This window comes from Morus notabilis, unplaced genomic scaffold, assembly GCF_000414095.1.
Source record: "Morus notabilis unplaced genomic scaffold, ASM41409v2 Scaffold42, whole genome shotgun sequence".
NCBI lineage: Eukaryota > Viridiplantae > Streptophyta > Magnoliopsida > Rosales > Moraceae > Morus > Morus notabilis.
This window is the reverse complement of record NW_010360565.1, coordinates 1,044,124-1,057,033: the sequence shown is the minus strand read 5'-3', so window position 1 is coordinate 1,057,033 and position 12,910 is coordinate 1,044,124. Positions and strand designations below refer to the sequence as shown.

Sequence of the window (12,910 nt, the reverse complement as noted above, 5' to 3'; positions counted from 1 at the left end):
TTTTTTTTTAAATCTTTCTCTAGCCTGAAGACCCGTGAGAAAGACTCGCAAGTCTCGTGCTAGTATCCTAGTGAGACTTTCGATCTAACTCTAGATGTTCTGATCTACCAGGCTTGTTTAGCATTGCTTTCTGAAAGAGCAATACTATAGGGTTCTAGTGGTTCTAAGCACCACACATCAAATAAAAGGTGATATAGTATCCTAGTGGCAATACTCAATATGGGGTTCACAAATCACAAGTAGGTTCAAGTCTTATTCATCTCACCGATTCGAGTTTTGTTATAGTGAAAAGTTCTCAGAAATAGTCACATCTAATTTTTTTATTACAGTAAAAAACTCACATAAAGTCACATCTCAACTCGAATTAAAAACTCGAATCAGTGAACTAAACGGATCCTGTTTTTATTAGTCGTAGTGCTTAATACTGTTGGTATTCTGAGCAATTTTTCTGTTTAATAGTTGCTTTCGAGTGAGTTCAAAAGTTATTTTTAACCTTTAGAAATGTAGGATCACTTAAATAATTTACAGTCACGGCCATAATTCATAAAAGTGGCGCCTATTTGCAAGACGAGAAAACTCAAAAAATATCTCTTTAAGTTTGTCTAAATACAAATTTTATCCTTGAGTTTTTTAAAATTCAAAAGGTATCTCTTATTTTTTTCAACCTACACAAAAAGTATCATTTCTTTTAATTTTTTAGGCTTAATTTTTTTTTAAAATGGTCAAATTGTCTTTGGATATTCAATATATTATTCAAATGAGTTATACTAACTTCCAAACACTCCTCTTAGATTTTTTTTACGGTACTAAAATAAACAAGTTTTTTTGTTTGCTTTTTTTTTTTTGAATGCTTTTTCGCTTTTTTTTTTCATTTTAATAAGAAAGTGAAATATTTTAAAAAAAATATATATTTTTTTTTTGAAATTCTATTTGGCAAAACATGACAAATTTATTTACCAAATTGAGGTGAAAGTGTATTTTATAGTGCATAATAAACCAACTTGCTAGAATTGTCTAATACTATTACGTGACAAAAAATTTACATATTTTTTTTTTTAAGATTTCACTTTCTTAATTAAATTGAAAAAAACTTGTTTAAATTGGTACTGTAAATTTATTAAGAGAGCCACTTGCTACTTGAAAAAAAAAGAAAAAAAAAATCTAAGAGTGGTGTTCGAAAGCTAGTATAGTTCAAAATTTGAATAGTATATGGGATATCCAAGGATAATTTAGCTATTTTAAAAAAATAAACCAGAAAAGTTAAAAGAGATGATACGTTTTGTCTACTTTGAAAGGCCCGTTTGGATTGGTTTTAAAAAAAGTTACTTTTGGTTTATTTAGTCCAAAAGCTGATTTTGAACCTGTTTAGATGCCAACCTTAAAGAGCTTTTAACTAAGCACTTTTAAAACAAGTCATCTCCTTAATGTTTATGAAAAGCTTTTTGTTTACATTTTTAACATTTTATTTTTGAACAAAAAATTAAATAATTCATTCATATCATTTTGTTACATTACTTGTTAGGTTTTTGGCACGATTACCCCCACACTTGTCGTGGTTTAGCAAATTGCCCATTAAACTTTTAATTTTAGCAAGTTACCCCCCGAACTTGTAAATTTATTGCAATATATCCCATATAATTAAATTTGCTAAATTTTGTTATTAGATTTAAGGGATTAAAAGTTGAGATATTAAAAAAATTGTGTCATATTTGAATTAGAATGTTGAAATTTTTTACTGAACGTGATTTTTTGACACTAATTTAACACAATCGTGGTCAAAATGGGGTATATTGTAACAACTTTACAAGTTAAGAGGGCAACTTGTCAAAATTAAAAGTTTAAGAGGCAATTTGTTAAATTACGACAAGTTGAAGAGGCAAATGTGCAAAAAACCCTTATTTTATGTAACAAGAAGTGCTTTTGACTTTTTTACTCAAACAAGTTCAAAAGCTCTTCTTAGATATAAAGCACTTTTTCGGGCACTATCCAAGTACTAATTAAAAAGCCCCAACTCATATTTATCTTCTTCTACTACTTAAAAGCACAAGCACAAGATACCCAAACGGGCCCTAAAAACACCGGAAATACTTTTTAAATTTTAAAAAACTCAGGGATAAAAGTTGTATTTAGACAAAACTGAAGGGATACTTTTTGGATTTTCTCTTGCAAGACTAAACATGCACGAGACAACTCGCAAGCTAAACAAAGAAAGAAAAAGAGTAACTTATAAGTTGTTTATAGTAGGGAGCTTGTTGTGTTCTGAGCAGTTGTTTTCCTCCCCTATAATGAATGAATGTTATTTATCTGTGGTGCGAAAAAAAAAGTTTATTTGTAGTTCCCAACCTATTAAGTTACCCTTTTTCTTTCTTGCCTTCTCTCTTATTTTTTGTTACTGCATTTTTTATGAGGGAATTTGAAGGAAAATATTGAAGAAATGGATTCAATATGCCAAGCAAGCAATAAAAATGCGTAGAGACAATAGATCACCTCTTGTGTATCCTATATCGATATGTTTATAAACATACTCTTCTAATCTATATCTATAGCTTGTACAAGCCAAGGTCAAAGGGAGACAAACGGGAGTGACACAAGGGAGCCAAAATTACTCCTTATAATGAGGTTTCCTCTACCTAACAAGCAATTACAGACTGGACTTGTATTGCAGCAAGAATTTCTTTTGATGGTTTCAATACTGAAGTTTAAGCCACAAAAACAATGAATACGATCAAGAAAAGAATTAAAATAGCGAATATTTTGATCAGAAGCCACCTATTTGATGATATTTGGTGGAGATGCCTCAGAAGAGCACCATGTGCACCTTCAACATTCGCCAATGACTCGTCCATGTTATCATCAATCCTGCTCACGTATTTACAAGCAGCTTTATGAAAGGTCCAAAATTTCTTTAGATTGCAGATAAAAAATTTCCATTGTAAGGCCAAGACACGATGATCAGATTCATTGCATATTCAAGCGATAAGACATAAGAGCGAACCTGATAGCTAGTTCCCCTTGTTGTGCGACCATGGTAGCCAAATGCGTAAAGATCCCACTGAGCTCGGAGATTGTAGATTCCACATTGTGAAGAGCAACTGCCCTGCTTTGCATGTAGTTTTCTTGCCTTGGAACCACCTGTTGTAGCATGGACATTTCCATCTGCTGGGATGGAGGGTTGTCTGCGGCTAATCTTCGTCTGGATTGACAATGTTTTAAAAGCAGCTATTTGCCGTCAGAAACAGCTAATCTTCTGAGTATATGTAGTATTAAAACATAGAAGCAACTAATTTTCAGCAAGAGAGAACTATTAGCAATCGCAATAGGCATATAAAGCGCTCTTGCGTTGGACATGCCAAGAATGAACATAACCAACAGAAATATAGACGGTTTGATTTTATGGAAATCATTGGAAACATTGATACAAATTGTGTCTACGAATGTCGACATTTGATGGGAATGTATCTTTCTCTAAGTTATCTTTATCAAGCATTTATATCTATGATTGTATCAATTAACAGGAAATATAATGTTTTACAACATATCATTTATAGGAAAATTGCCAAAGGGGGATAAAGAAAACTAGTATAGTTTAGATTGTTAAAGTACCTCAATTGGTTACCAACTTGAACTCCATTAGACGGCAATCTGTTGAGAGAGAGAAAAAGATGAATCATTTACCAGAAATAGAACAGTGGAAGGCCTGCCATTCCAGAAACAAAGAATGGATCATGTAATAAACTCAGTCATGACCCAATAAACACTCAGAAAAAGGTCCATTATTGATACATCATACAGAGAGAAGTGCAAGGCAAAAATAATTTGAAAAAAAAAAAAAAGAAAACCAGCGGTGGAAAACTTTTACGTTGCTTCAGTACGTATAATGTTCTAACATTTTGGAAAAAAGTACTTACGCCAATGGCTGGGAGCTGCCAAGAGAATTGGACGAACTTGACCAAGGGAGAGGCTCATTCACAGTTTTCGCCTGATTTTTGAAAGGATTTTCTCTTGATGCATTTGTGGAAAATATCTGCTTCCTGTTCTCATGAGCCTTGATATTCTGAGGGGATCAGAACTTATATACATAAGAGAGCAAAAAAAAAAAAGCCTTCATTTTAAGCAGTAAATAATTCATAAATCAAGTTAGCACTCACTTCTGTTCTAGCAGTCAACACATCTTGAAGCTGTTTGGTAGCTCCCATAAGCCTGCTCTTCAAATCATCACAAACAGCCGTGGAATGAACAACTTTGTCCTCTGAGTAATTTCCATCTGCAATCTCCATATTTTGAATGGTCTGCAAATCCGTGAGAGCTACATTGAGCGTTGTTATGTCATTCTTTATCAAGACAGTTAATTCCTGTATCTCCATGATCGGATCATCAAACATCGATGACCTTTTCGCCACTGCATAGATTAAAAAAAAAAAACAAAAACAAAAAAACAAAACAGCAAAGCCAGAGTTCAACATAACATCATTCAGTACTTGAAATCTCAACTGCTTCCAGACCTAGTTGTAACAATGTTTTGACAAAAATCAGAAAGCACATAGTTTTAAACCTTCAGATCACATCAGAATTGTATAAGAGTTTTCCTTTAAAAAAAATAAAAATAAAACTACAGTTTAACAGAACACAAAGAAAAAGAACAAACAAAAATCTATTCCAAAGGCCACAAAAGTGCTTCCAAATTTATAAACGAATAAAGGCTAATATATGACATATGCAAAGTGTAAAAATCCAACTGAAAAAATTATGCAAAAGCCATATAAAGAAGCTAATCCATTGAACTTTAAAATCAATACCCAACTGTAAATCGTCTTACATTACGCAAATAAGTTCAATACATATAATAAGACCCATAAATTGTTTCCGTAATCTAAAATCTAAAAGCAAAGCACAGCAGCTCTCTTCTCATATAGATCTTGCTCTGAAATACTAAAATAAGGCCGCATACTCACACTAGATATTCAATTCTCAATATAGATACACATATATATTCATTCAAATTCACAGCCAAAAGAAAAAGAAACGGAAAAAGAAGTAAGAGAAAATATACATTGGGCGAGCCTGGAGATTTTCTGAGAGGTTTCGTGGATCCCCAAACCGATCCGAGAGGCCTTCTTGTTGAATTCGGATCTGGAAGATGCAGTCGCCGAAGGCTTCGACGGGGATGGGAAGTTTTCGGGTTGATTAACGGCTGTGATTCCTCCGATCCTTTTCAGAGTCTCGGAGAGTGATTGGAACTCCACCGTCCGATCTCGGTAGGGGGAGGCCATGATCGGGATTGTGTTGAGAAGGCCTCCTCGTCAGCTGCAAAAATGGTTGTCGGAGAGATGTACCAAATTAGTTGTTCGTTGGTTTGTCGGTGGAGGAATCGCCTGCAAAAAGGAACTGGGAAATAAAAATGCAGCCTCAGCAGCTCTAGCCTCTATTCTAGGTCCAATCAACTTGGGCCATTTCCCACTTGGGCCATTTCCAAGAAAACGAGTTAAAACGCGCGTATTCGTAGGCCACGGTCTATTTCAAGTTTAAAATCTGAGTTTTATTAGAGTAAAAATTCTTAAAAATAGTCACATTTATTTTTTTTATTATAGTAAAAAAATTTTCACATAAAATAACATCTTAACTTAAATTAAAAACTCAAATTATTGAAGCTCAAAATGTATTAGGAGAGAATAGATACTAGATGGATATGGCATGGGGGAAAACGGCATGTAGTGAAAAGGTTTAGTGTCGTTTTCCCCCTCAATCTTTTGTTGTATTGCGGTGAAAAAGGCAAAGCCATATGTCCTGTTTGGAAGTATATTTGAACGATAATTTGAGTTTTGATTCAAATTTTTTGCCACAGAACTACTGGCGGGAGGATTTTGATTCAAATTCTAACATGGTTGGCATGTATGCTGCCGTTCAAATATTTTGCGGTTGTTTAAGCACGAAAACGACATTTTATTTGAGTAGTTGGTGTGAAAACTTTTGCCGATAAATTATTTGTTTGTTTTTTTTAATAATTATAAATTATTTGTTTGTTCTTTGAAACTTTGTTGTCTTTTCAACAAGTAGAAACGACTTGCTGCAATCCTATTGATTCATCTCGATTGACGTGAAGGACAAGTATTTTATCATATATTTTGCTGTCATTTGTCGATACAATGACTGTCGTTTGCGATTCGGGGCAATTATAAGTCGGGTAAAATATTTTGCTGTCATTTGTCGATACATTGACTGACGTCCATTTGTTGTCCTTCATCAGTGCATATGTCGTTTTCTTTTTGAAACATTGTCGTTCAACTGCGGAAAACAGCAAGATGACTGCGAATTTTATCGGGAAAAAAAATGTATTTTGTCGTTTAAATATTTTTCCGTCGTTGAAGCATGAAATGGACCCTATTGGTCAAGCCCGTCTCATAGATTAAATGGACCTCTTTTCTATAAGCCCAAAGTAACATCCAAAACAAGCCCAAAGCAACTTGCAATCAGCAAGGGCCATCAGATCCAAAACGAACAAAAACCACAACCGTCCGATCTAGGTTTTCAGAAAACACAACTTCCTCCACCTCCCACAATTGTCATATATAAACACAAAACCATAACATTTCCCGTCTTTCACCAGACTTCTTTAGCATCCTCCTAGGGTTTCATCCTTAAACCTCCATTTCCAAACACAGGAGAGGTTAAAGAGACGGCGCTGCTCAGCTGTCCGCCTTGACCTAGCCTTAAGCTTTGTCTTGGCCCTCGATTTTGCCTCTTTTTTTTGTTAACAGTCTCTCTCTCTCTCTCTCTCTCTCTTAAAATCCCATAATAAAAAATGGTTGGAAAGCTCTCCAAGGCCGACAAGAAGATCGCCTACGACGCGAAGCTCTGCCAGCTCCTGGACGAGTACTCCCAGGTCCTGATTGTAGCCGCCGACAATGTCGGATCCAACCAGCTCCAGAGCATCAGGAGGGGTCTCCGAGGTGACTCCATCGTTCTAATGGGGAAGAACACCATGATGAAGAGGTCCGTTAGGATCCACTCTGAGAACACCGGAAACAAGGCTTTCCTCAATCTCATTCCTCTCCTTGTCGTACGTTCTTTGATTGGATTGGATTTACTTTTTTTATGATTATTATTTTGTATTTTGAACATTTTTTGTTTCTGTTTGTTCTAATTTGATTTTTTTGGTAATAGGGAAACGTGGGTCTGATTTTCACCAAGGGTGATTTGAAGGAAGTTAGTGAGGAGGTTGCCAAGTACAAGGTGAGACGCTTTATGGTTGTTATTTAATTGATGCTCATTTTTTGACAAATTGTTGTAATATTACTTTAGATCGATTCATTATAGTAGAGTGGAAAGTAAGAAATTTTAGTTCTTTTGATCAATTTCTAGCAATATCAGTATTTGGTTTATATTAGTAGAGTGAAAAGTAAGAAATTTTAGTTCTATCGAGTAATTTCTAACATTACCATCTTGGATTGATATCATTGGAATGAAAAGTAAGAAATTCTATTTCTTATGAGTAATTTCTACCACTACCATTATTTTAGTTTTACTACCAATTTCTTTTATGTTGAACTGGTGTTTTCAATGATCTACTTGAAGTTCGCTTGAATGCTGAATCTCTTCAAACAATGGAACATTTTGTTTTTACATAACCCCACATTGTTTCTTCTGGTTTTGGTTGGTTTTACTTAGTTTTGCTCAATTTTATTAATCTAGTCTTCCGGATTTGCTAGGTCGGAGCCCCTGCTCGTGTTGGTTTGGTTGCCCCAATTGATGTCATTGTTCCTCCTGGCAACACTGGGCTCGATCCTTCCCAGACCTCTTTCTTCCAGGTTTGTGATAAACTGATAACCCACGGAAATCATGGTTTTTTTCTTTTTCCGTCCATGCTTATTTTCTCAGTACTTTTATTTTTTTTATTTCAGGTGCTTAACATTCCCACCAAGATTAACAAGGGTACTGTTGAAATTATCACCCCTGTTGAGCTCATTAAGAAGGGTGAGAAGGTCGGATCTTCCGAGGCTGCCCTCCTTTCCAAGCTTGGGATCAGGCCCTTCTCATATGGTCTCGTTGTCCTTTCGGTCTACGACAATGGTTCAGTCTTTAGCCCAGAGGTGCTTGACCTGACTGAGGATGATCTTGTTGAGAAGTTTGCTGCCGGTGTGTCATTGGTCACCTCATTGGCATTGGCCATCTCTTACCCGACCCTTGCTGCCGCACCTCACTTTTTCACCAATGCCTATAAGAATGTCCTTGCTGTTGCCGTTGCTACAGAGTACACCTTTCCACAGGCTGAAAAGGTTAAGGAGTTCCTTGAGGTAAAGTTCTTTTCTTTCGACAATTCAAAGATCACTAGATTTGCTAAAGTTCATTTTTTTTGTGTATTGACTTATTTTTTTGGTGTGGTTGCAGGATCCTAGCAAGTTCGCGGTTTCTGCTGCCCCGGTTGCTGATGCAGGTGCCGCTGCTGCCCCAGTTGCTGCCAAGGAGGAAGAGAAGAAGGAAGAACCGGCTGAGGAATCAGATGATGATATGGGTTTCAGTTTGTTTGATTAAGTTTTATGGTAGTCGTATGTCTTTAGGATTTTGATGATTTCATTCGCTTGAATTTTTTTTGGCAGTTCCATACATTTTCGTTTATGTTGCTACTTTGAGGGTAATTTAATATGATGGTTTTAGGGTGTTGAGATTTTTTCGTGTTAACAATTACGTTTATTTGTTTTTGTTATACATTGTGCATCTTCTTCATTATATTTCGACTTGTTACGGCTCTTGGACCATTGGCCTCATTGTCTTTTTCGTGGTCAATTTTTATTTGGGTTTTTAATCAAAATCTTCTACTCAGGCTTCAGTTTTGTAAATTTGGCTGGGTACCCAGAAGTCTAGTCAAGTTACTTTTACGTATAATTATAAATAAAGAATTACATTTTCCAAAGTGTATATTTGAGTACTAATTCTCTTAGGTCCTGTTCACTTTGCTGATTCGAGTTTAGAATTTGAGTTGAGATGTGATTTTATATGAGAACTTTTTACTGTAGTAAAAAAGTTAGATGTGATTGTTTGTGAGAGTTTTTTACTGTAGAAAAATTTGAATTATAAACTCAAATCAGCGAAGTGAACGGGGCCTTAAAGTGGATAAACTAGGCCTTTATAAAGTTTCGCCGGTGCAATTGTCAATGCCTATATTAGGACACTTTTTTTTCATTAATAGTATATTCCAATGTTACATACCAACTGTTAAAGTTGTATGCGAAGTCTGAAATCTACAATATGATTATAACTATTGGGAATTGAATGGGTACTAACTGGTGAACCACCGGTGACTAACAGCACCAACCGAAAACCACTAGAAAAAACCACCTCCAAGCGGTGGCCGACACAATCGGTTGGTGAACCGAACCAATGAATGCCGCTTCGGTCGGTCTGTGGTTCAAGTTTCTTCTGTTGGTCGGTGACCGAAAAACCGAAGATACTTATATTTTTTGTAAATTTTCTCTACGGCGTTCCTCTCCACAAATGTCGCCGCCGTCCCTCTCTGCAAATGCTGCCGCCGACCGTTGTTCTGCAAATGCTGCCGCCGACAGTTCTGCAAATCCCCAAAATCATTTGCGATGAAACCCTACAATAGCAAAGCTCAAATTCAACAACGAGGAAAGCCCAACATGAGAAAGTCCATTTAAGTTATCATTAGCCAAGCCCAAAATGACGAAGTTAAAAGGCCCAAAAAAAGAAGTGAAACGCAGCTAGCGTTTCACTAGAGCCCATTGAGCCACCATCACTACTTCTTCGAAACCGTAGTACCCCCTGCAGACATCATCGTTAACTTTCCTCCATCACTGCCTTCTTCTTCGTCAAAGCTTGTATCGCTGCCGACCATTCTCCTCCCTTTGTAAACGCCGTCCAAGCAGCGTCGGTGACCGACCGATTTGAACCGATGATTTTCGGCCACTGAAACATCGGTTTCTCCTTTCATTTCGTCGGTCCTCGGTTTCCGTTTTTTGAGAAACTGATGATGTCGGTCGGTGACCGAACCAACGAAAATCATCGGTCACCGACCGATGTACAACTCTAATAGGCACCAATCGAATTATTTGTTAAATCACAACTCCAATTCTTTAATATAGTGTTGTTTTTTATAAAAATTTAAATTTAACTTTTTCGTTAAAGAATTTTCTTACGTAAAAAAAGTTTTGAGTTGTGAAAAAGGAACGGCTAGGTCGTGTTTAGAATTGGTTCTATCTTGTTTTCACGTTTTTTGAAAAAGAAAAAATAAAAATATTTTTAAAATAATTTTTGACGTAATAAAAATAAAAAATAAAAAAAAATAATTTTTTAATTTAGTGTAAAATGAGAGAGAAATGAATTTAGTCGTTTTTTATTTTTTTTTCTCTCAAGCAGAGAGGACAAAGAGAGACATTAATATAGATTTTTTTTACACTAAAAATAATCTTTTGATAAAACTATTAAATACATTTTCAAAAATAATTTACATCTGAGATTGAAAACGTTTTCATTTTCATTTTCATACAAAATATAAAATTATTTAAGAATGAGTTTCAAACGCGAGTGTTTTCCATTTCAAAAGAAATTTATATAATCTACATAAGTCTCATTTATTCCACCGATTTAAGTTTTGTTACAGTATAAAGCGCTCAGAAACAATCACATCTATTTTTTTTACTACAGTAAAAAGTTCACATAAAATTATATCTTACTTCAAATTAAAAATTTGACTCAGCGAACTAAACAGACCCATAATATTTAGTGAAACTATACTTTTTTTAAAATTTTTTTAAAATTGTTTTTTTACACGTCCTCTTAGTGTTTGGGCCTTGGGCGTAGTTCGAATTTTCCTCAACAGGAAATGGGAGCATCACTTGTTGTACTTGCCCTTGGGTTTCTCGAATTTGTTTCATGCATCGTTGCATCTGCTTGGGCTAATCAATATAATTGAACCTTTACTTGAGTTTCATGTTGGTGGTGAGCAATATGATTGCTTAATCATTTAAGTGCTCAAACCGCATGACACTACGCGACTTTTTTTTTTTCTTTTGTTTTTGTTTTTTGTGTGGTTTGGGGTCTAATTAGTATTTAATTGTGCAGTGCACTTTGGCTTGCTGTTTGAACACTTTTGAAACCACATTGCATATTTTCATTAGCGTGATTTCTAATGTGATTTCTGAATTATTTTTTAATATTTGATATTTTTATATTTTTGTAAGCTTTTAGCACAAATTTTCTAATTTTACTTGGGTGATCTAAAGTTTGTCAAGGCTTAAGGCCCAAATTGCACTACACCGAATAACGTTGGTGTCCTTTCCCATGGTTATACAACCATGACTAAAAAGAAAAATCCTCTAACTGCACCTGTGATTTGGTGAAAACTTTCGATAATAACTGCCGAGATCGCGATACACTCACCACTAGTGTTAAGACTTGATGCATGTAAAAGATCTAACACAGAATAAAACAAAAATGATAATATTTAACTGCATGGAATTGAATAGAAGTAGTCGGTATAAAATAATAACGTTAAAGACTTGACGCGACACAAAAAAAGTGTTAAGAACCAATGTGCAACACAAGGGTAAGGTTAATCCCCTTCCCTCTTGTAAGTCTTTTTCGCTCTTTGTTCAACATCCCTTTAGTCTCGCTCTTCTCTTCGGCCGGAGAGTATGGGCAAGATTGAGGCCCTCGGCTCTTCTTTGGGCTTGTCCCGGGCGAGTTGAGTTTAAGTTGTTTATCTCAAATCACGAGGGGTTTTTGTTGTAATCTTTCCTAGGGGTGCTGTTGAACCGTTTTGCATTTTTTTTATATTTGTAAAACTAGTATTCTAGCAAAAAGAAGAAAATAAAGTACTACTGAAAGTGTCATGCATTTGCAATATCATGCCATGTATACAATTACATAGCCACATACATCGATACGCATAACCATTAACCAAAATGCGAATGATTCGGCCAAATGTTCTCTCACTAATTCTTTTTTCGGCTTCTTTCCATCAAACTTATCCAAATAGCCAGATCACAATCCCACCAATCAAGCTCCGAATTATTAGTTGCTGTGCAACTCAAATCTTATAAATTTTTCTATAGCCTAGCGCTTTATGTTAGTAGTTTAACTTGTTACGAAACGTGAGTTTCTTATATTGTGGGTCACATATTTATTTAATAATTATATTAAGTTATTTAATTATTTAGGCTAATTTAAATAATTTAATTATTGATAACCTAACTAGTCTTCTAATAGGGTATGAGCTGAATGAATTGATACCCATATTGACCCAATTAGGTTTAATGAGAACTTAATGAAGCAGTATATAAAGAAACTAAGATTATGGTTCCCAATATGTCAAATCATAAGGCAGTTTTCATTCTTTCCCATCTAGAGAGAAAACACCCATTAAGGAACTAAGAGATTTGACTGAGAAAGACAATAACCGTCGTGCTCATTATCTTAGAGAATTCTACCGGAGATCTAAAGGCTGCATCAATGGAAACAGAGAATTCTACCGGAGATCTAAAAGCTGCATCAATGGAAACATGTCAGAGTTCTAACTTATTTTCTTAGTAATTTGGTGTGATAATTCCTGAAATGTGGAGTAAGTATTTAAAGATTCAACAAGTGGTATCAGAGCGATCATCACATTAAATTATTGAGAGAATTTTTATCTCTAATATATCTGGTTGAATAATCATGTGAATTTTTTTGGTGATTGATTTTAATCAAATTTGTTGAATAAATTCAGAATTATATGTTATTCACAAATTGATTTTCTGAAAAATTGAGGATTAAGAAAATTTGGTAAAGAAATTAGTTAAAGTAAGTTTTTCCTTTTTCTGGAAAATTTTTTTTTTTTCCTTTCTTCGTTGTCTTCTCCGAAACGGAGAAGGATTGTGGCCGGGGGGAGGCCCGGCCGCCCGCGCGCGGGAAACAA

The 12,910-nt window shown here is 35.2% G+C and overlaps 2 protein-coding genes across 3 annotated transcripts; one reads left to right on the top strand and one right to left on the bottom strand.

Annotated features, from left to right (window-relative positions):
- Positions 1-2,470: 2,470 nt before the first annotated feature.
- LOC21409051 (syntaxin-31) lies at positions 2,471-5,380 on the bottom strand. 2 transcript variants are annotated; one of them, XM_024164746.1, is made up of 6 exons: positions 5,051-5,380; positions 4,149-4,399; positions 3,909-4,054; positions 3,604-3,642; positions 2,996-3,193; positions 2,471-2,859 (listed from the first exon to the last, which is right to left on the bottom strand). In XM_024164746.1, the coding sequence occupies exons 1-6, from the start codon at positions 5,268-5,270 to the stop codon at positions 2,700-2,702; spliced, it is 1,014 nt and encodes a 337-aa protein (XP_024020514.1). In that variant the 5' UTR covers positions 5,271-5,380; the 3' UTR covers positions 2,471-2,699. The 2 variants fall into 2 exon arrangements, with proteins under 2 accessions (XP_024020514.1, XP_024020515.1); XM_024164747.1 differs by having other exon boundaries at positions 3,909-4,045.
- Positions 5,381-6,590: 1,210 nt separating this feature from the next.
- On the top strand, positions 6,591-8,701 carry LOC21409050 (60S acidic ribosomal protein P0). The gene is made up of 5 exons (XM_010096780.2): positions 6,591-7,057; positions 7,162-7,230; positions 7,707-7,805; positions 7,899-8,291; positions 8,386-8,701. Exons 1-5 carry the CDS (start codon positions 6,800-6,802, stop codon positions 8,527-8,529), a joined length of 963 nt encoding a protein of 320 aa, XP_010095082.1. The 5' UTR covers positions 6,591-6,799; the 3' UTR covers positions 8,530-8,701.
- The last annotated feature ends 4,209 nt before the right edge of the window (positions 8,702-12,910 follow it).